Here is a 19,569-nt window from a genome sequence, read left to right as displayed (position 1 = left end):
ATGCTTTCATGCTTCCCATTCCTTCAGCTCCCACTTTATTTACATATTGATCATACTTAGTTCATTCAGCTTTTTCTTTTCCCTACTACACTTGTCAACTAAAAAGATGCTCAACTTAAGATGTGAGTTAAATTGTATTTGGGGCAAAATGAGGACTGCAGCCTGGGAGACAGCACCTCAGATAGCTCTGAGAAACAGCTCCACAGAGGTAGGGAGGGAAGGTCAGTATATATGATTTTGGTGAAGGGGGGAGTTCAGTGCAATCAAGCTTATCTTCCAAAGGTTTTCTGCTAGTCACAAGGAGCTGATCTCACTGTGAAAGGATTTAATGCTTTTCTACATACGAGGAAATGAAGTGAACCAAAGGACTGGAAAAGGTCAGTTTTCATTCCAATCCCTAAGAAAGGCAATGCCAAAGAATATTTAAACTACAATTATATTCATTTCACATGCTAGCAAAATTATGCTCACAATTCTTCAAGCTAGGTGTCAGCAGTATGTGAACTGAGAACTTCCAGATGTATAAGCTGGGTTTAGAAAAGGCAGAGGAACCAGAGATCAAATTGCCAGCATTTGTTGGATCACAGAGAAAGCAACAGAATTCCAAAAAAACATCTGCTTCATTGACTATGCTAAAGGATTTGACTGTGTGGATCACAACAAACTATGGAATAGTCTTAAAGATATGGGAATACCAGGCTATCTTACTTGTCTCCTGAAAACCTGTATGCAGGTCAAGAAGCAATAGGTAGAACAGACACGAAATTACGGACTGGCTTAAAATTGCCAAAGGAGCATAATAAGGCTGTACATTGTCACCCTGCTTATTTAACTTATATGCTGGCAAATGCCAGGCTGGATGAATCACAAGTTGGAATCAAGATTGCCAGGAGAAATCAATATCAACAACCTCAGATAAGAACATGATACCACTTTAATGGCAGAAAGGGAAGAACTGAAGAGCCTCTTGATGAGGCTTTGTTTTTGCTGATTATGTTCTATGAAGCTGTCATGAATTCAGCTCTAATGATTCCCCTGTTTGCATGACTGACTCAAGAAGTGTGGATACTTTGGATATTCCATCAGTTTTTCCTGTTTTGGAAATGTCATCCTGGACCCTGCTGACGTGCTCCCACCTGGTGTGGATTCTTCTGCACCTGGAGCAGAGCCATCCTCCGAGGATCTCCCTCCACCACCATCTGGGCAGCACTTTAAAGTGCTGTGGATACTGCACAGCACAGGGAACTCTACCCAGCACTCTCTAATGGCCTATATGCAGAGAGAATCTAGAAAAGACTGAATATATTTATAGGTGATTCACTATATTGTACAGTAGAAAGTGACACAGCATTGTGAAGCAAATACACTCCAATGAAAACAAAAGAAAACAAACAAGCAAGCAGATGTCTACCCTGGATGGCATTTATTAGTCACTTGTTCTTTCAGCCACACCGAGTGCCTGCATTGTACCAGGTCAAGTTCCAGTTCCAGATCTTTGCTCTAACAATTGAAATTTGACATTCTTGTCCATCCCTCTCTCCCCCTCACCTGATTAGGAGCATTTCCACATTAGGAGACTTCCACACTGAAAGAGTCTTGGTAGGAGGCAGAGACCACCTTCCTCCACTAAAGAAGAAAACCCACTTTCCCACATATTCTTGCCAGAGCACACAGCATGATGCTGAGGTCCCAGCACTCAGGTGACCACGTGCCAGACTCTACTCAGGACGTTGTGACACAGAGAAGCTGGAACTATGCAGGATGCATCTGACAAGGGTGTCGAGAGTGGGAGTCACACCACCTCCAGTTGTCAGGAGCCTCAGTGATGGCCGTCCTCAGCGCGGGGTCCACGCCCAGCACGAGGGGCTCACGGTGTGAGCAGTGACACTGTGCCCCAGCAGGGCCGAAACTTCCTTTGTGGGACCTGGCCTGGAGTGGACACTGGATCCTGTCCCCGTGGAGCCATATATATATAGTACTGTATGTCCAACTTTATTTGGATCCCATTGTTAGCTCCAAGAATGAGTGAGGAGAACTCAACCTGGAGAATAGTTTCAGAGAGCAAGGATTTCATTACGCTGAACTGTGAACCACTGCCTAAGTCTTCAGGTGGAATAAGAACTACATTATTTCTCAACATCATACCTCATAATTGACAATATGAATTGTCAATATAAATTCCTTTTTCTTTCTGAAGAAAACAAAATGCTTTAAAATGTGGATTTAAGGCCCCTCTCTGGCCACTCACTCTCATATACCTCAGGGCTTCCCGAATTGGCTGATCATTGAATTGCTTGTGGGGCTTCTTACAAAATGCACAGCCTCTCCCCAGAACCACGTTCTCAGAGTATTAGGACAAGACCAAGGGATTGCTTCTTTAACAACCTCTGTGTGTGAGGCTGATACACAGCATGTGGGAATCCTGGTCTATGTAAGTTCTTGCTACTAAAAGCATGATCTGAAGACCAGCAGCATCAGCACCAACCTTATTGCAAATGCAGATTCTCAGGCTCTACTCCCGACTGTCTAGATCTAATGCGGGTCCAGGGGAGCACCAGCATCCCCACCCTGGACACCGCACTAATCCTCCAGGCTCCTCCACTGCATCGCTCACCCTTCACCTCCTGATTCTGCTCAGCAGTTAGACTGATGCTTCTAACGAGCAGTCACACCAGGTCATCTTCTAGTCAAACCATCTTATGAGTGCACATCTTTCACAGACATAAGACACCTTCTAATATGCTGGAGGCCCACATGATCTGGCCAGACACTGGATCTCATCGCAATTCCTCATTCCTCCAGCCACACCTGCCTCCTGGCTCTTCCTTGAACACACACACTCTCCTGCCCTCCTGCATTTGCACTGGAGGCTCCTCTGCCTGGAGAGAACTTCCCCTAGACATGCTTGTGGACATTCTTTCATGTCCTTCACATCTTTACTCAAACATCATCTCCTCAACAAGGCCTACACTGAACACTCTAGTAAAACAGCCACATTCCCTGTACCCACACACTTATACTCTGGGTCACCTTCCTCAGAGCACTTGCCAATCTCTAGGCAGACACTTCCCTCATTTATTAGGCTCACTCTGCCCCCCTCACCAGAACACACTGCACGAGGCCAACAAAGGGTGTCTGCTGTTAGTTCACTGAGGTTTCATAGATGCAAAAATAGAGCATCATCTATCTGGCACACAACAATATCAGATGAAGGAACGATCAGTGTAGATGCCTCTGTATTCTATCTTCATTAATGTGGACTCAGGCCACTTGCTGTCTCGCGGCAGCTACAGCACAACATCCACTCACACTGACATCAGTGCTGCCTGTGCTTTCCCCACAAGAGCTGATCAGCCCTGCCTCCCACGCCAACCCATCTGCACTCTACACATAATGATATTTTCTCTTCAGAAAAGATCCCAGGCGGACAGGTCACATATTCCTCCCGCTGTGACTATTAGGCAGCACTTTTTAAATCCAGGAGTTTGGATTGGAAGAGGTCTGCAGTCTCCCCACCTCTTCATGTTATGCTAATAGGAGCACAGACACATTCTATCTTCATTAATGTGGACTCAGGCCACTTGCTCTCTCGCGGCAGCTACAGCACATCATCCATTCACACTGACATCAGTGCTGCCCGTGCTTTCCCCACAAGAGCTGATCACCCCTCCCTCCCATACCGACCAGTCTGCACTCTATCATAATGATATTTTCTCTTCGGAAAAGATGATCCCAGGCTGACAGATCGCATATTCCTCCTGCTGTGACTATTAGGCAGCACTTTTATATCCAGGAGCTTGGATTGGAAGAGGTGACAGGCTGCAGAGAAGATAGAAATCCAGCAAGAATTAAGACTGGAAACTATTGGGTCCCTCCTCTATGATAACCCCAGAATCTGGTACCTTAAACAAAGATGCAGAAAGGATGCAAAGAAGAATCCAGGGAACAGCCTGAGAAGGCTGGCAAGAGCTGAGCGAGACGAAAGTTTCTCTCTTGGTAGCACTGAGAATCCTCTTTGCAGGACTTTGGTGACAATGATTCCTTCCTCTGTCGAAGATAGGGGACACACAGAGCAAAATAACAGAACTCTAAACATGAGGAAAAAACAACCATTATTTAGAAAAACCCTAAATAAGCAAAATATAAACCCATATACACAAAAAAGCCCTGGGGGCAGGACCTAGGCTGAGCCTAGGCTATATGGTGACAGCAAGTCCTCGCTGCCCACCATCCTAGAGACAGGACAAGGCCCAGGTGACTTCTGAGTCCCTCTGAACACAGGTCTTGGTGGGACAAGGATTGACTGAAGGGATAAGAACAAAAGGGTTGAGAATATGACCCAGCCCAGGAGTGACCACACCAAAGCCCACGATGCACTGAGCACTGACTGGACACAGGCTCCGACCTGCCCAGCTCCTCAGAGTCTCCTCCTGTCCCTCCTGCAACAGACTGAGCACAGCAATCAAAACCATTCTGGAAGGTTCCAGGTGCTTCTGTTCATTTTCTCTCTTAAACTGAAGGAATCTTCTATTTTACTTTCCCAGTAAACTCTCTTGGTAAGTATTAGAAAAAATAACTTCAATATAGATTTTAACGGCAACCCACTCCAGTATCTTGCCTGGAGAATCCCATGGATGGAGGAGTTTGGTCGGCTACAGTCCATGGGTTGCAAAGAGTCAGACACGACTGAGCGACTTCATTTTCACTTTATTTTCAATAGGAAAGTAAGATATCGTTACTCGGCCTATATGAAGTCAAGACAGGGGTTTAGAGGGTCCAGCTCTGTGTCTGCTGGAATAGGAATGTGGATGAGACAGGAGAACACAGGTCAGGGTGGGGAGGGGGCAAGGTGGGCAGGAGTCGGCAGTCTCCTCAACTCTTCATGTTATGCTAATAAGAGCACAGGCACATTCAGATGCAGCTGCAGAAAGAGGAGTCTGGGTATCTGATGTCACAAAACAGGACCAAGTATCACTCAGTTCCCACAAGGCAGCTGTCTCACACTGTGAGAGAAAAGAATCAGGAAGCAGTTCAGTCAGTCATGTAAGGGCTGACATTCTCCACAGCCCCCCACATGCTCACATGTCCCACTCAGAGACCCCCGCCACCCAGTGTGTCCCCTCTGCCCCAACCCCTCTCCCAGTCTAGATGCCCCAGGATCTCACCTTTAGGAACCGTGAGAGGCACATCAGAGCCCTGGTCACTGTCACTGCCTGGGGGAGAACAAGACCAGGACGTGGTTAGAACCCACAGGAGAGAAACTAGAGAAGGCACTTTGAGGAGGGTGAGTCCCGCATGGCCTCCTGTCTGCACCCTCACAAGGGTCTCAGGAATCACCCCCTCCACACTTACTTGAAGCCTGGCTGTAGATCCGTCCTTTTTCACCTGTGAGAAGAAAGTATCACATGAGGGACCATGGAGCAGACTGAGTCATGAGACCCTAGAGGAACTTCCTAGTTCTGGACGACAAAAACTTTTCAGAACTGTGACCAAAAATCGAGGACAGTCTCAGGAACATGAAGGAAGGAGGCGTGGGGGGACTGGACCAGCTGCCCTCCTGGAGGTCTGTCCTCAGCAGGGACATTCCCTCCTGACCTTCAAATGCTGAGAAACAGGCCTCCAACTGGAATTATGAAGATGAAAAATGTGTCTTTCATTTTCACATGTACTTTACAAAAGAGTCAGTCTTAGCATCAGCTCAGATTCCACAAGTGTGTGGAGGGTACTTTCCAGTAACGAGGCAGGCAAACTTCCACCTGGGCCAGAAACCTTCCCAGTGAGACAAGAAAACTTAGATCCCTCCCTCCTTTCCCTACCTGAGTGCTTCTTCCTCCAAATCACAGCTCCAGTCACCATAGCTCCAGTGACCATGAGGTGAACCAGTCCAACAATGATGCCCATGATGGGGATGGAGGGTTGAGGAGGTTCTGTGGAAGAAAGGGAAGGAGCCCAGACTTCAGGCTTCAGTCCTGACTTTGCTGATCGTGTCCAGAAGGGCTCCTGCCTTATCTGAGAGGAAGCTCCATTCCGACTCCCTCCTTACCCCATCTCAGGGTGAGGGGCTCCTGTAGCCCCTCGTGCTGCACATGGCACGTGTATCTCTGCTCTTCTCCAGAAGGCACCACCAGGGCTGCCCACTTCTGGAAGGTTCCATCCCCTGAAGGCCTGGTCTCCACAAGCTCCATGTCCTGAGTCTGGTCCTCCCCGTCACGCTGCCAGGTCAGTGAGATCTCCTCAGGGTAGAAGCCCAGGGCCCAGCACCTCAGGGTGACCTCACGGTCAGAGATGGGGTGATGGGCCACATGTGTCTTTGGAGGGTCTGAGGAAGAAGAATCAGAAACTCACATTTTGTGTTACCTCCATGGGCCACTGGAAGCAGCATCAGGTGACCATCCTGAGAATAAGCAGGAGAGTGGGTGTGAAAAAAAGCAGCACAAACACCAGATACCAGCCTGGACTCCAGAGTCTGGGAACAGCTCCTAGTCCTTGGAAAGTTCTGGAGTCAGAGTGACAGCTAAGGGAGGAGGCTCCGTGTAAGAGGCAGAATACAGACTAATGGTCCTGATGTGGGAGGAGGCTGAATGACTTAGAAAAGCTGGAGTCAGGGCTCCTAAGATGTTCTCAGGGTGAGAACAAGCCTTGAGAGACAAAGTTATGGTTCACAAGATCATGGCCAGGGTCAAAGGGCAGCACTGACCAACTTTTTCAGGGATGGTTTACTGGTTCTTAGTCAAAGACACTGGATTCTTTGTCCTTCAGAGAACTAAGATCATGGCATCCAGCCCCATCAGTTCAGTTCAGTTCAGTTGCTCAGTTGTGGCCGACTCTTTGCGACCCCATGAATCGCAGCACGCCAGGCCTTCCTGTCCATCACCATCTCCTGGAGTTCACTCAGACTCATGTCCATCGAGTCGGTGATGCCATCCAGCCATCTCATCCTCTGTCGTCCCCTTTTCCTCCTGCCCCCAATCCCTCCCAGCATCAGAGTCTTTTCCAATGAGTCAACTCTTCACATGAGGTGCCCAAAGTACTGGAGTTTCAGCTTTAGCATCATTCCTTCCAAAGAACACCCAGGGCTGATCTCCTTCAGAATGGACTGGTTGGATCTCCTTGCAGTCCAAGGGACTCTCAAGAGTCTTCTCCAACACCACAGTTCAAAAGCATCAATTCTTTGGCGCTCAGCTTTCTTCACAGACCAACTCTCACATCCATACATGACCACTGGAAAAACCATAGCCTTGACTAGACAAACCTTTGTGGGCAAAGTAACGTCTCTGCTTTTCAATATGCTATCTAGGTTGGTCATAACTTTCCTTCTAAGGAGTAAGCGTCTTTTAATTTCATGGCTGCAGTCACCATCTGCAGTGACTTTGGAGCCCCAAAAAATAAAGTCTGGCACTGTTTCCACTGTTTCCCCATCTATTTCCCATGAAGTGATGGCACCAGATGCCATGATCTTCATTTTCTGAATGTTGAGCTTTAAGCCAACTCTTTCACTCTCCTTTCACTCTCATCAAGAGGCTTTTTAGTTCCTCGTCACTTTCTGCCATAAGGGTGGTGTCATCTGCATATCTGAAGTTATTGATATTTCTCCTGGCAATCTTGATTCTAGCTTGTGCTTCTTCCAGTCCAGCATTTCTCATGCTGTACTCTGCATATAAGTTAAATAAGCAGGGTGACAATATACAGCCTTGACATACTCCTTTTCCTATTTGGAACCAGTCTGTTGTTCCATGTCCAGTTCTAACTGTTGCTTCCTAACCTGCATACAAATTTCTCAAGAGGCAGGTCAGCTGGTCTGGTATTCCCATCTCTTTCAGAATTTTCCACAGTTTATTGTGATCACACAGTCAAAGGCTTTGGCATAGTCAATAAAGCAGAAATAGATGTTTTTCTGGAACTCTCTTGCTTTGTCCATGATCCAGTGGATGTTGGCAATTTGATCTCTGGTTCCTCTGCCCCATCACTTCACGACAAATAGATGGGGAAACAATGTAAACAGTGACAGACTTTATTTTCTTGGATTCCAAAATCACTGTGGACAGTGACTGCAGCCACAAAATTAAAGACATTTGCTCCTTGGAAGAAAAGTTATGACAAATCTAGACAGCATATCAAAAAGCAGAGACATCACTTTGCCGACAAAGGTTCATATTGTCAAAGCTATGTTTTTTCTAGTAGACATGTATGGATGTGAGAGTTGTACCATAAAGAAGGCTGAGTGCTGAAGAAGTGATGCTTTTGATCTGTGGTGTTGGAGAACACTCTTGAGAGTCCCTTGGACAGCAAGGAGTTCAAACTAGTCAATTCTAAAGGAAATCAACCGTGAATATTCATTGGAAAAACTGATACTGAAGCTGAAACTCCAATACTTTGGCTACCTGATGTGAAGAGCTGACTCATTGGAAAAGACCTTGATGCTGGAAAAGATTGAGGGCAGGAGGAGAAGGGGACAATAGAGGATGAGAGGGTTGGATGGCATCACCGACTCAATGGACATGAGTTTGGGTAAACTCCAGGAGTTGGTGACGGACAGGGAGGACTGACGTGCTGCAGTTCATGGGGTCCCAAAGAGTCGGACACGACTGAGCGACTAAATAACAAGTGGGGCCACTGGCGCGTCACCGTCTTGTACAGAATATGAAAACCTGGGCGGATTCCTCCCTCTCCTGACAGGAAGTTGCGGCGCTGTTCCCACAGGGACCCCATTTTCCTCTCCTCGTGGGAAGCCAGCTCCAGCCCGAGGGGAGATCAGGGAGGCGCCGCGCCCCTCGTACCTGCGCGCAGCAGCGTGTCCTTCCCGGTCACCAGGTATCTGCGGAGCCACTCCACACACTTGCCCTCCAGGTAGATCCTCACACGCGCCGCATCACCTGCCGCCTCAGCATTGTGCTTGGTGACTTGAGCCGCCGTGTCCGCCGCGGTCCAGGAGCGCAGGTCCTCGTTCAGGGCGATGTAATCTCTGCCGTCGTAGGCGAACTGATCATACCCGCGGAGAAGCCCGTCCGGCCCCACGTCGCAGCCGTACATCTCTTGGACGGTGTGAGACCCTGACCCGCCCCGACCACCCGCGGTGATTAAACCCAAACTGAAATGAAACCGGGTCAAGTCCCACCGGCTCCTCCCGGGCGGGGGTCGGGTGTGTTCCGCAATATTGGGGTGACCCTCAGACCCGCAGACTCGGGGCGACCCCGCCGGTCCCTGGGGATGGGGGTCGTGACTCGGACCCGGGCCCGCGTCACTCACCGGCCTCGCTCTGGTTGTAGTAGCCGCGCAGGGTGTTCAGGTACACTCGGAAAAATTGTGCGGTGTCCTTAGTTCTCTGCGTCTCCTGATGCCAGTACTCGGGCCCCTCCTGCTCCACCCACCGCGCTGTAGGCTCTATCCTCGGATCCGGGGCGTCGCTGTCGAACCGCACGAACTGCGTGTCGTCCACGTAGCCGACGGAGATGAAGCGGGGCTCCCCGAGGCCGGGCCGGGACACGGCGGTGTAGAAATACCTCAGGGAGTGGGACCCTGGGGGCGGGGAGGGGTAAGATGTGGACCCTCCTCCTGACGCGGGTCCCGGGTCCTAGGTGACCGGGCATGGAGCGGGGGAGGGGGAGAGAAGCTTGTGATACGGAAATGGTCGGAGAAGGACCAGGCCTTGGGGGGCGAGAGGAGGGGGCGGGAAGCAAGGGAGAGACAGGACGGGACCAGGCGGAGGGGGCGGGTCTAGTCGGGGGCAGAGGGGTCCTTCCCTGGGGGTCCTGCCCCCCCGACCCCCGGGCAGTCCCCTCGCCCCTCCCCGCAGAGGCCGTTCCTGACTCACCCGCCCTGGTCTCAGTGAGGATCAGCGCATCCAGCAGCAGCAGCAGGAGGAGAGTTCTCTGCCCCACGACCCGCATCCCGGGGGTCTGGGAAGAAGAGAGTCCAGCGGCTGCACAGAGACTTTGTAACCCGGAACCGCGGGGACGACGTTGGCAACTAGAAACCGAAAACCCAGTGGGAGGGCCCGACACAGCTGCAGAGAGAGAAAGTGAAAGAAAGGCAAGATGGAAATCCCCAAGAGGGAGGGTCCCGGTCCCAGGCACCGCCCTTGACCCTGAGACCCTGAGAGCCTCGCTGTCCGGGGAACCTGGGACTTTCCCCTGATCCCTACACCGAGAGCTCGTTGTCACACTGTCTGCCTGAGTCCAGTCGACATTTTCCATGGTAGAAATAATAAAGTTTGAATTCTTTAATTAATTTGTTTAGAATAATATTAATAACCCATGCATTTAATATGGAAAACAAGTTATTTCCCAAAACAAACATAGTAGTGAGAACAGTGAAGGTTTTTTTTTAAACAAATGCTTCATTTTATTTCATGGTGGACAGGTGCCTGTATAGGCTGAAGGAAAAAGGGGTGACTGTCTCGGGCTGTGGGCAGGGACTAGTGGCCTCCATAGTTCTGTATGAGCTCCAAAACTGCTTGAACAATCATCAGGGAGCCGATGGACATGATGATGAGGACGATAATCAGAAGGAGGCCCAGGACCAGGGCACAGATGTTCAGGCACTTGGCGGTGGAGGTGTACCTCTGGGCCCCAGTGATGTCACCAACCATCTTCCGGTCCCTAGACTCCACAGAGTAGGCGAATGCCACGAAGCCCAGGCAGCACCAGTTCATGAAGATGGTGTTGAACAGGAACCAGACAATGTGGTTGGGCACAGAGGTCTCGCTGCAGATGTTGATCACCGTGGTCGTCACGGGGGCCTGGCTCTGGGGAACCCCCAGCACGGCCACCTCATGCTCCTCCTTGAGCACCTCATAGGCTGGGGGCACCACACCGTGTGCCCCAGTGAATAAGGGCTGGGATGTGCAGTTCATGGTGGGGATGGAGCAACTGCGGTCCAGATGCCAGCACACACTCAGGGGGCTCTTTCTTTACTTAGGAGTTTCAATTTCTCTGAATTTCCGTTTCCTGGCTTTTGGGCAACAGTGAAGCTTCTTCAGTTCAGTTCAGTTCAGTCGCTCAGTAGTGTCTGACTCTTTGCGACCCTGTGGACTGCAGCACTCCAGGCTTCCCTGACCATTACCAACTCCCGGACCTTGCTCAAACTCATGTCCATCCAGTCAGTGATGCCCTCCAACCATCTCATCCTCTGTCATCCCCTTCTCCTCCTGCCTTCAATCTTTCCTAGCATCAGGGTCTTTCCCAATGAGTCAGTTCTTTGCATCAGGTAGCCAAAGTATTGGAGTTTCAGTTTCAGCAACAGTCCTTCCAATCAATATTAAGGGCTGATTTATTTTAGGATTGACTGGTTTTATCTCCTTGCTGTCAAAGGGACTCTCAAGAGTCTTCTCCAACACCACAGTTCAAAAGCATCAATTCTTCGGCATTCAGCTTTTTTTATAGTCCAGCTCTCACATCCATCCATGACTACTGGAAAAACCATAGCTTTGACTATATGGACCTTTACCGACAAAGTAATGTCTCTGCTTTTTAATATGCTGTCTACATTTTTTTACATTTTTATATTTTTGCAATTCCCTTTCTTGCCATCTCATTAGAAGACCATTGGATTTTCATGTTTGCTTCTACATTGAATCTGTTATTTTGATTGAAATCTATGAAAATAAAAAGGCCCACACATATGTTGGAGAAAGAAATGGCAATGCACTCCAGTATTCTTGCCTGGAGAATCCCATGGTCAGAGAAGCCTGGCAGGTTACAGTCCATGGGGTCACAAGAGTCGGACATGACCTAGCGACTATACCACAACCACCACACATATGTAGGAGTAGTATTTTTAATAACCTTTTCATGTAATTATGTAAGTTCATCTTTGATACAAATCTAAAACTACAGAACTGGTAGGTTCTTAAAGGTTATTTTCAAAGTGGACCTGAAATTGTGTCACTGACTATTTACTGCTCTGTTACATCAAAATCCCTAAGGCTTTTTTCCATATTGAATCTCTCATACTAATATAAGATTTTTTGTAAGTAATACATTGTTTCTCTAAGGTACATAAATCTTCCAGTGTCATTCACTCTTTCAAGTGGAGACTGTATTCCACACAAGAGAGGGTAGTTCAGCTCATACAGATTGTTTTCCTTGAGTCACAAGACTTTGGAATGTAGCAGAAGCTCTTAATGTATACTTCCCATGTCATCATAGAAGATACTTTCTTTTTTTGAGAAAAAGAACTATTTATTAGCATTTTGAGACGTGACCATAAAGTTGATTTTCCTTAGGGAAGCAGCTCGTTTTTGCAATAAGAAATGCAACATAACAATATTTGTGCAAGATACATGTGAAGATTAGAACACCATCTTTTGAATTTCATCTAAGCATGAGAAGTTTGACAGACCACTATTCACATTGTTTTAAAATTACTCTAGCACAAGAGAATAATAGCAGATTTTAGAATTATCATACCATTCTATATCACATTATAACATGACATGCTTTACTTCTGTTCTCTTGCAATGTATCAGGTCTTTTAGAGCATCATCAGAGAAAGTATGACATTCATCAAGCATGCTCACTTCAAAGAAAGCACATACCTGTTTTACGCCATCAGGTTTGCCATTCATTGTTCAAGAAAAGCAGCATCATTAAGATAGAGTCATATAGAATTTTACTTGTCCATGTAATTACTGACAGTCTATTAAAGCCCATATTTAAGCTTTAGCTCCATAGGATCTGGTATTTATTAGTTCCCCAAGGGAATTAGAGGTGTCTCCATATCCCTAGAGTGGAGAACAAACAGTAGGACAATCAAGGAGGCCAAAGTGAGCATGAGAAGTTAGAGCAGATGGAGAGATTTGATCTGGGGAATACCTGGAACTAGGCGGGACCCGACTGAGGGGTGCTATGGAAGGCTCTCCAGTGTCCTGGGCCTGGCAGGCGAGGTGGCAGCTGATTTATGATGTCCTCCTGTCAGGACAGCTCCAGGAGAGTCCCAATTTCAAATACATTCTCAAATCTGTCAGGTCCTGATCCTAAATGTGTTCATTCAGCAGTATTGGCATGTCTGCTTTGCCCAGTGCTGGTCTGGGGGCCTGTCATACACTCAAAATCAATGTTCTCACATGGCTGAGCACTGGTTATAATGGAATATAGTGTATGCTGTTGTTGGCAGAGAACAAACCAGGTAACTAAAATCATCACCTCATCTCTCTCTCACAATTATTACAATCATTGCTCATTATTCTCACCCTGATGTTTCTTAGAATATACAGGATTTTAGCAAAGATCCCCCAGGAAGGCAGACTTTGTGCTCTGGGGACAGGAGGCAGTATGGACCTTGGCTCTGCTCAGCAGATCTCCCCCCTTGCCTGACTCCACTGAGATCTACTGCCCACCTTCACGTGGTCTCCTAGGGTGTCAGGGACATTCCCATTGTCTTCTGAGCAGACCACTTGGTACCCAAAGTTTCATATCACAAAGCAGGGACAACATGATTGAAAAACATCTCTAGTACATTACATAGACTGTCAAAAGCTGTTTTACACAAATAGCTGTTTATAGATGGATAGAGAGACAGGACAGAGGTGGACACGATGAGGGACTGGACACATAATTTTACAAGTCTGTGTGTCACAGAGACAACTTATGTCAGGGGCACACCTTATCTTTGTTACCTGTAGTGGACTTTCAATAGTTTCCAAGAGAGGTTAAAGAAGAAAAGCAAATCGATGTACCTTAAAGAATCCTCTACGTTTATAAAACTCTGATTAAGGCTAATTTGGAGAGGACAGCTAGGGAATGGGGCAGTGTGTTTGTCATAAGCAGCAATAGGCTGTCCTCTAGGGGCAATGTGAGGAACGGAACGAGTGCTGCAGGGCTCCTTGACAAATCAGCAAAAGAAGCCCATATTCCAACTTGCCACCGTCACGGTCCTGCTATTAGAGCAAACCAAATTCTGTACGTTTCAGTGTTTTGGAGGTGCCTTCTAGAGGAAGTTACTGTCTTGACTAGGACACGAGAGGCCACTTCCCAAGTGCAGTGTTTTGGGGAGTGCTGATTGAGCCCCTGAGTCAAGCGCTGGTTCCACAGGGGAGACTAGAGAGGAGGTCTCTGCCTCAGGAGAACTGCAGAGAGAGGTTGGAAACGTGCTGAGTTCACTTTCTACATCCCAGCTCTGTGGTCTGCTGGCAAGAAGTTAGTCTATCCAAGCAAAGCAGTTTATGGCATATTTCTGTTTATATTAACAAGAAAATACTTTACAAAATAGAAAACTATCACTCAACATATCTATGATTTCATCTGGATTTACATAGCTTTCTAAAAAATTTGATTACCTTATCTTACTCGACTCTTTCATTTTTTTTTTTTTTCAGTGTTACAACTCTATTTTATTTAGAAGATAGCAGGAGAGTGAGAGAGAGAAAGAGAGAGAGAAAGAAAAGAGCGCATGCACGCAGGAGAGAGAGTCCAACTCTTTTTCATTTAATATGAGTAATTGTTCCGACCATTCATAACTTTAGAGTGTACAAATTTAATGAATTCAATATCGTACTATTTCTTAGGACACCCTATATTTAAAGGCCCTGCTTCCAAGCTCCTGTTCCAGCTTCTCCGACCAGTGTTCTGTTCTCTGAAAGTAGAGTCCGAATCCTATCATCTCCAGACACCTTCCAGTCTAGAATTACTCTATGAACTTCCAGAAGACATTCTCTTTTCCTTTTCTCCTGGGATGGCAGGCACTTCCCACCATATCTCTCCTTCTGTGGATTCAGAGCTTCTCCTTCTGTGGATTCAGAGCTTCTCTCCGACAAGATGCTGCTCAATCTGTTTTAAGGCTGTTCTTTGCACAGAGCTTGGTGTGTGGTGAACTGTCACTAAACATTTGAAAGCTAAATAAATTGAAATGAACACTCACTGTTGCTGACAACTTTAATTGTTCTGCCCTCTTGGGGACACATGGAGAAGACTTCCCAGCCTCCTTTGTTGCCACAGGACCATGTTGCTGTCAATGGAGCAGGAGAGGACCAGATGTGTGTCCTTTCAGATCTGGCCCATCACGACCTCTCACATGCATTTCTCCACATTCTCGCTCCTTCTGCTGAAGGATGTTGGTGGGGCTGAGGTCAAAACACCTGGGAATCCTGAGAAGCAGGAGGGGCTCAGAGGGCTCATGCTGGTACCAGGCACCAGTTTGGGGGTGGACTCCATGAGTGCTCTTGGGGGTGTCTCTAGACTACTTGAAGAGTGATGCTTCCAACTTTGCCCTGCTCCTGTACCGTGAGTGTCACATTTTGGGGACCATCTCAGTCTCCAACTTCCCTTTCCTCAGGGTGAGGGACTTCCAGGAGCTCCAGCACCTCAGTGGCTATAGGAGATACTTTTACAATGTGGATTTAAAGAACTTTCTAGGTGGTCCAGCGGCTAAGACTCTGTACTCCCAAGACAGTGGGCCAGATTTCAATCCTTGGTTGGGGAACTAAATCTCACATGTTGCAACTAAAAGTCCCATATGCCAACTGAAGACCCCATATGCTGCAGGTAAGAACCCACGAGCTGCAACCAAGACCTGGCCCAACCTAAATAAAGAAATAACTGCTTTTTCAAACTGCTGCATTGGGAAATAAGAGAAACATCAATGAAGTCAAGTACATTTTAAAAAAAAGAAATAACTTTTTGTAAAAATGTGGATTTAAAGATAAGAATTTTCATTTATTAATATTTATAAAATTTATTTTACTGAATTATAGTTGATTTACAATATTGTGTTAATTCATACTGTACAGCATAGTGATTCAATTTTGTATATATATACATTTTCTTTTTCATATTCTTTCCATTATTATTTATGAACAAAAAATAAGAATTTTTAATGTGTCAATCAGGACATTTTGAAGCAAATTTACTTTTTTTTCCCTGCAAGTAAGTTGTGGTGAAAATAATTACTATTGCAGTTTGCTGCCATAGTCTTCATTATTGTGAAGTTTTATCTCAAAGCAAATGTCAACACAGTGAAAAGTCACATCATATCTTAATAATACTGTGAAAGTAGGTTGCACCCCATGGATCTCATAAAAAGGTCTAAGTTATGTCAAGGATTCCAAAGATCACACTCTGAGAACTGCTGTTTTGAATAAACCAGTAAGTCTCCCAACTGATCCCTGCCTTTGCCTCCTCTTCATTTTGGAAAATCCTTCTCCCTGAACTGGACTTCCTGCCTTCCCAAACTCAGCTGAGGGTCCTGTCCCTTGGCTGCTTGGGAAGAGCACTCACCCCCTAGAAAGCGATGCCAGAGAGTGTCCTCAGTCTGGAAGGGTGGTGGGGAGACAGGTGTTTCCCCTTAGGGATTGGGACAGTTTGTGCCTGAAGGCACCACATGCTCTTATAACTAATTTTGGTTTTGTTTCACACCAACTTACTATGAACTTCCATGGTGGCTCAGACGGTAAAGTGTCTGCCTACAATACGGGAGACCCGGGTTCAATCCTTGGGTCGGGAAGATCTCCTGGAGAAGGAAATGGCAACCCACTCCAGTATTCTTACCTGGAAAATCCATGGACGGAGGAGTCTGGTAGGCTACAGTCCATGAGGTCACAAAGAGTCGGACACGACTGAGCAACTTCACAACTTACTATGTATTCATATCCCAAACAGATATCTGACATACTGTCTAAGAGAAATAATATTGACTGTTTCACCTCACATGGCTAATGCATCTGACTTGAGGCCCACAAAGCATGAAGGGCAGTCCCGTCCAACTGAACATTCTGTAATGAAGGAATCGTGTCCAGTCAGGGAACCACTAGCTGAGTGTGGCTACTTAGCACCTCAAAAGTGGCTGTTGTGCTGAGCACTTTAATTTTATTTACTGAGTGAACTTTTAAAATATTTTTATTTATTTTATCGAGGTATAATTGATTTACAGTGTTGTGTTAATTTCTGCTGTACAGCAAAGGGACTCAGTTATACACATATATATTTTCTTTTTATATTCTTTTCCACTATGATTTATCCCAGGATATTGAATACAGTTCCCTGTGCTATACAGTAGGATCTTGTTATTATCCATTCTATTTTTTTTATATTTGTTTTTTATTTACTTGGCTCTGTCTGGTCTTAGTTGCACCATGAATGATCCCTGTTGTGTCATGCAGGATCTTTTCATTGTGGGGCATGTGCTCAGTTGCTCCACAGCATGTGGGATCTTAGTTCCCTGACCAGGGATGGAACTCTCATCCCCTGCATTGCAAAGTGGATTCTTAACCTCTGGACCAACACAGAAGTCCCCTGCTTATCCATTCTATACATAATAGCTTGTATCTATTAACTCCAAACCCCCAGGCCATTCTTTCCCCAACTCCCCTCCCTCTTGGCAACTACAAGTCTGTTCTCTATATCTATGAGTCTGCTTCTGTTTTATTTAATTTAAATAGCCATGTATAACTTGTAGCTAGCATATTGGGCAGTGCATATCTAGAGTATTCTTAATTTTCAGTCTCTTCCTCCCAAAAGATACTGTGTGACTCACAGGTTGATGTATATTAAAATACAATCTTCACATGGAAATCATGGATTTGTCTATTCGGTCTTGTGTATTTTAACAACGAGAATGTTCAGACATTAAGCAAACCCTGGTTTATCACCTTAAGGTCATAAGAGTTCAAAACTGCCCATCGCTGGAGATAATCCTTGTCCTTATTATGCTGAGCACTTGTTGCTTTCCTTAACCTACTTAAACATAAGTAGACACAGAAGTCTTTACTTAGCCCAAGAAGAAGTATTTATTGAACACAACAGATATTGAATATCTTGTAGGCCCTGTACACACTTGTAAAATTAAAGCAGAAGAGGTAACCTTAGAATCCACCACCTTAAAATTATTTTTTTAATAATTTTATTTATGTATTTATTTTTGGCTGTGCTGTCTCTTCACTGCTGCACGGGCTTTCCTCTAGTTGCTGGGAATGGGGGCTAAGCTCTAGTTGCAGTGTATAGTTTTCTCATCGTGGTGGCTTCTCTGTTGCAAAGCATGGAGCCTAGGACATGCGAGCTTAAATGGTTGTGGCTTGTGGGCTCAGAAGTTGCAGCATGCAGGCTTCAGAGCACAGACTCAGTAGCTGTGGCACCCAGGCTTAGATTCTCCACAGCATGTGGAATCTTCCCCGGCCAGGGATCGAACCTGTCTCCTGCATTGGCAGGTGGAATCTTTACCACTGAGCCACCAGGAAAGCTCCACCTTAAAATTCTTAACTTCTTCTATACTTTCCCCTCAAATTCAATCAATTCTTCTTCCCTTCACCCTTGGACCCCTCTCTTGTAGACAAAAATATACATGAATTTTTTACACTTGGGGAATACAGAGTTGTATGACCCAAAGATGAAAAATCATAGAAAACCATAAATCACCTCTGTGTCAACCAGACACTCACAAAGATACTAAGATGAGTACATGCTCCTATTCAAACTCAAAGACAGGACTTTGAGTTTGACGGGACTTCCTGGGCGGTCCAGTGGTTAAGAATCCACCTGCTAATGCAAGATATGCTGGTTTGATTCCTAATCATAGAACTAAGATCCCACCTGCCATGGAGCAATGAAGCCCATGTGCCACCACTATTGAAACCCATGTTCTCTGCAGCCTGTGCGCCTCAGTCTGTGTGCTGCAAGGGAGATCCTACATGATGCAAGGAAGATCACCTGTGCTGCAACTAAGAACCAGCACAGCCAAATAAATTTTATTTTAGAAAAAGTAAGGAGAAAAAATAGAATAAAGTTATTAATTTTTTAGAAAAAATTTAAAAAGGAGTGGAGGGGCCTAAGGAGGGAGGTGGAACTGAAAATCCCCTCTTACTCAGGAGAGTGAGCTGACTTGGGAAATGTCATCTGGAGAGTGGAGGGTGGGGGCCACAGAGGTCTGTGCTCATCAATTTAGAGAGAGAAACTTTGGGTACTTCCAACAGCATAGGATGCATAAGAAACAAAAAAACAAGCACAATGGAACAAAATATTTCCAACATGAGGATTACAGTTTTTTCTTACTTTGTCATTTATCACTTTCAACACTTTATTACTTGTTTTATGGTGAATATACATTAAATCATATATCATACATTACACATGTACATCATAATCGGAATTATAAAGGTTTGTCTAAATTTTTAAGAAGGAAGGCAGGTAGGTAGAAAAGTGAAGAGCTGGGGACACAGAGCTGGACCTGCTGGGCTCCATTCCTGGGCTCTGGGGAGTAAACTCACACAGCCTTTTCTTCTCAGGACTGAGTTCTCTGTGGAGGCCAAGCAGGTTCTTTCTCTTCTTTTTAGGGTGTTGTCATCATTATTAGAATGTCATCACCTCTTTGATGCTTTTAATATTGTCTTTGTATATTACATGGCATTTTCAGCTATTTGCAGTGGGCAGAATCCAGCCCATTTTTCCAGTGATGGAATTTCTATGGCAGAACAACTCAGTCAAAATATGATGGGTCCTGGAGCAGAGAATGCGTGTCCTAACATGTAATCTGAAGATGATCAGTCAAGGGTTTTGCAAGTACAAGGAGTTTTCAGGCCGTTTTTCAAAAGTATCATTTCCACGATGGTACACAGTGGCTCTCCATCCAGTCTGCTAGTTCATC

At 46.0% G+C, this 19,569-nt stretch overlaps 2 protein-coding genes and 1 non-coding gene across 7 annotated transcripts in view; all 3 read right to left on the bottom strand.

Moving 5' to 3' along the window:
* The window catches only part of BoLA (major histocompatibility complex, class I, A), a 118,210-nt gene extending 108,263 nt beyond the window's left edge, over positions 1–9,947 (bottom strand). For 2 of the 5 annotated variants that reach the window (XM_059880385.1, XM_015459890.3), the window contains exons 1-5: positions 9,812–9,947; positions 9,247–9,516; positions 8,778–9,050; positions 6,044–6,319; positions 5,817–5,927 (exon numbers count right to left, since the gene is read on the bottom strand). In XM_059880385.1, coding sequence (XP_059736368.1) covers positions 5,817–5,927; positions 6,044–6,319; positions 8,778–9,050; positions 9,247–9,516; positions 9,812–9,887 — 1,006 coding nt within the window. In that variant the 5' untranslated portion in view covers positions 9,888–9,947. Of the gene's footprint in view, positions 1–4,687; positions 5,004–5,165; positions 5,214–5,352; positions 5,386–5,816; positions 5,928–6,043; positions 6,320–8,777; positions 9,051–9,246; positions 9,517–9,811 lie in introns of those variants that run through there. The other 3 variants (NM_001114855.1, XM_059880384.1, XM_015459888.3) reach the window with 3 other exon arrangements.
* MIR10167 (microRNA mir-10167) lies at positions 9,041–9,117 on the bottom strand. The gene has a single exon (NR_162197.1). It is a non-coding gene; the product is annotated as a microRNA mir-10167 (primary transcript).
* Positions 9,948–10,206: 259 nt separating the features above from the next.
* LOC107131731 (interferon-induced transmembrane protein 3-like) lies at positions 10,207–11,482 on the bottom strand. Its single transcript, XM_059880719.1, has one exon. It carries the CDS (start codon positions 10,850–10,852, stop codon positions 10,415–10,417), a length of 438 nt encoding a protein of 145 aa, XP_059736702.1. The 5' UTR covers positions 10,853–11,482; the 3' UTR covers positions 10,207–10,414.
* Positions 11,483–19,569: the final 8,087 nt, after the last annotated feature.

This window comes from Bos taurus, chromosome 23 (assembly GCF_002263795.3).
Source record: "Bos taurus isolate L1 Dominette 01449 registration number 42190680 breed Hereford chromosome 23, ARS-UCD2.0, whole genome shotgun sequence".
Lineage (NCBI taxonomy): Eukaryota > Metazoa > Chordata > Mammalia > Artiodactyla > Bovidae > Bos > Bos taurus.
The sequence above is the reverse complement of the archived record's forward strand: the minus strand, read 5'-3'. Positions and strand labels throughout refer to the sequence as shown.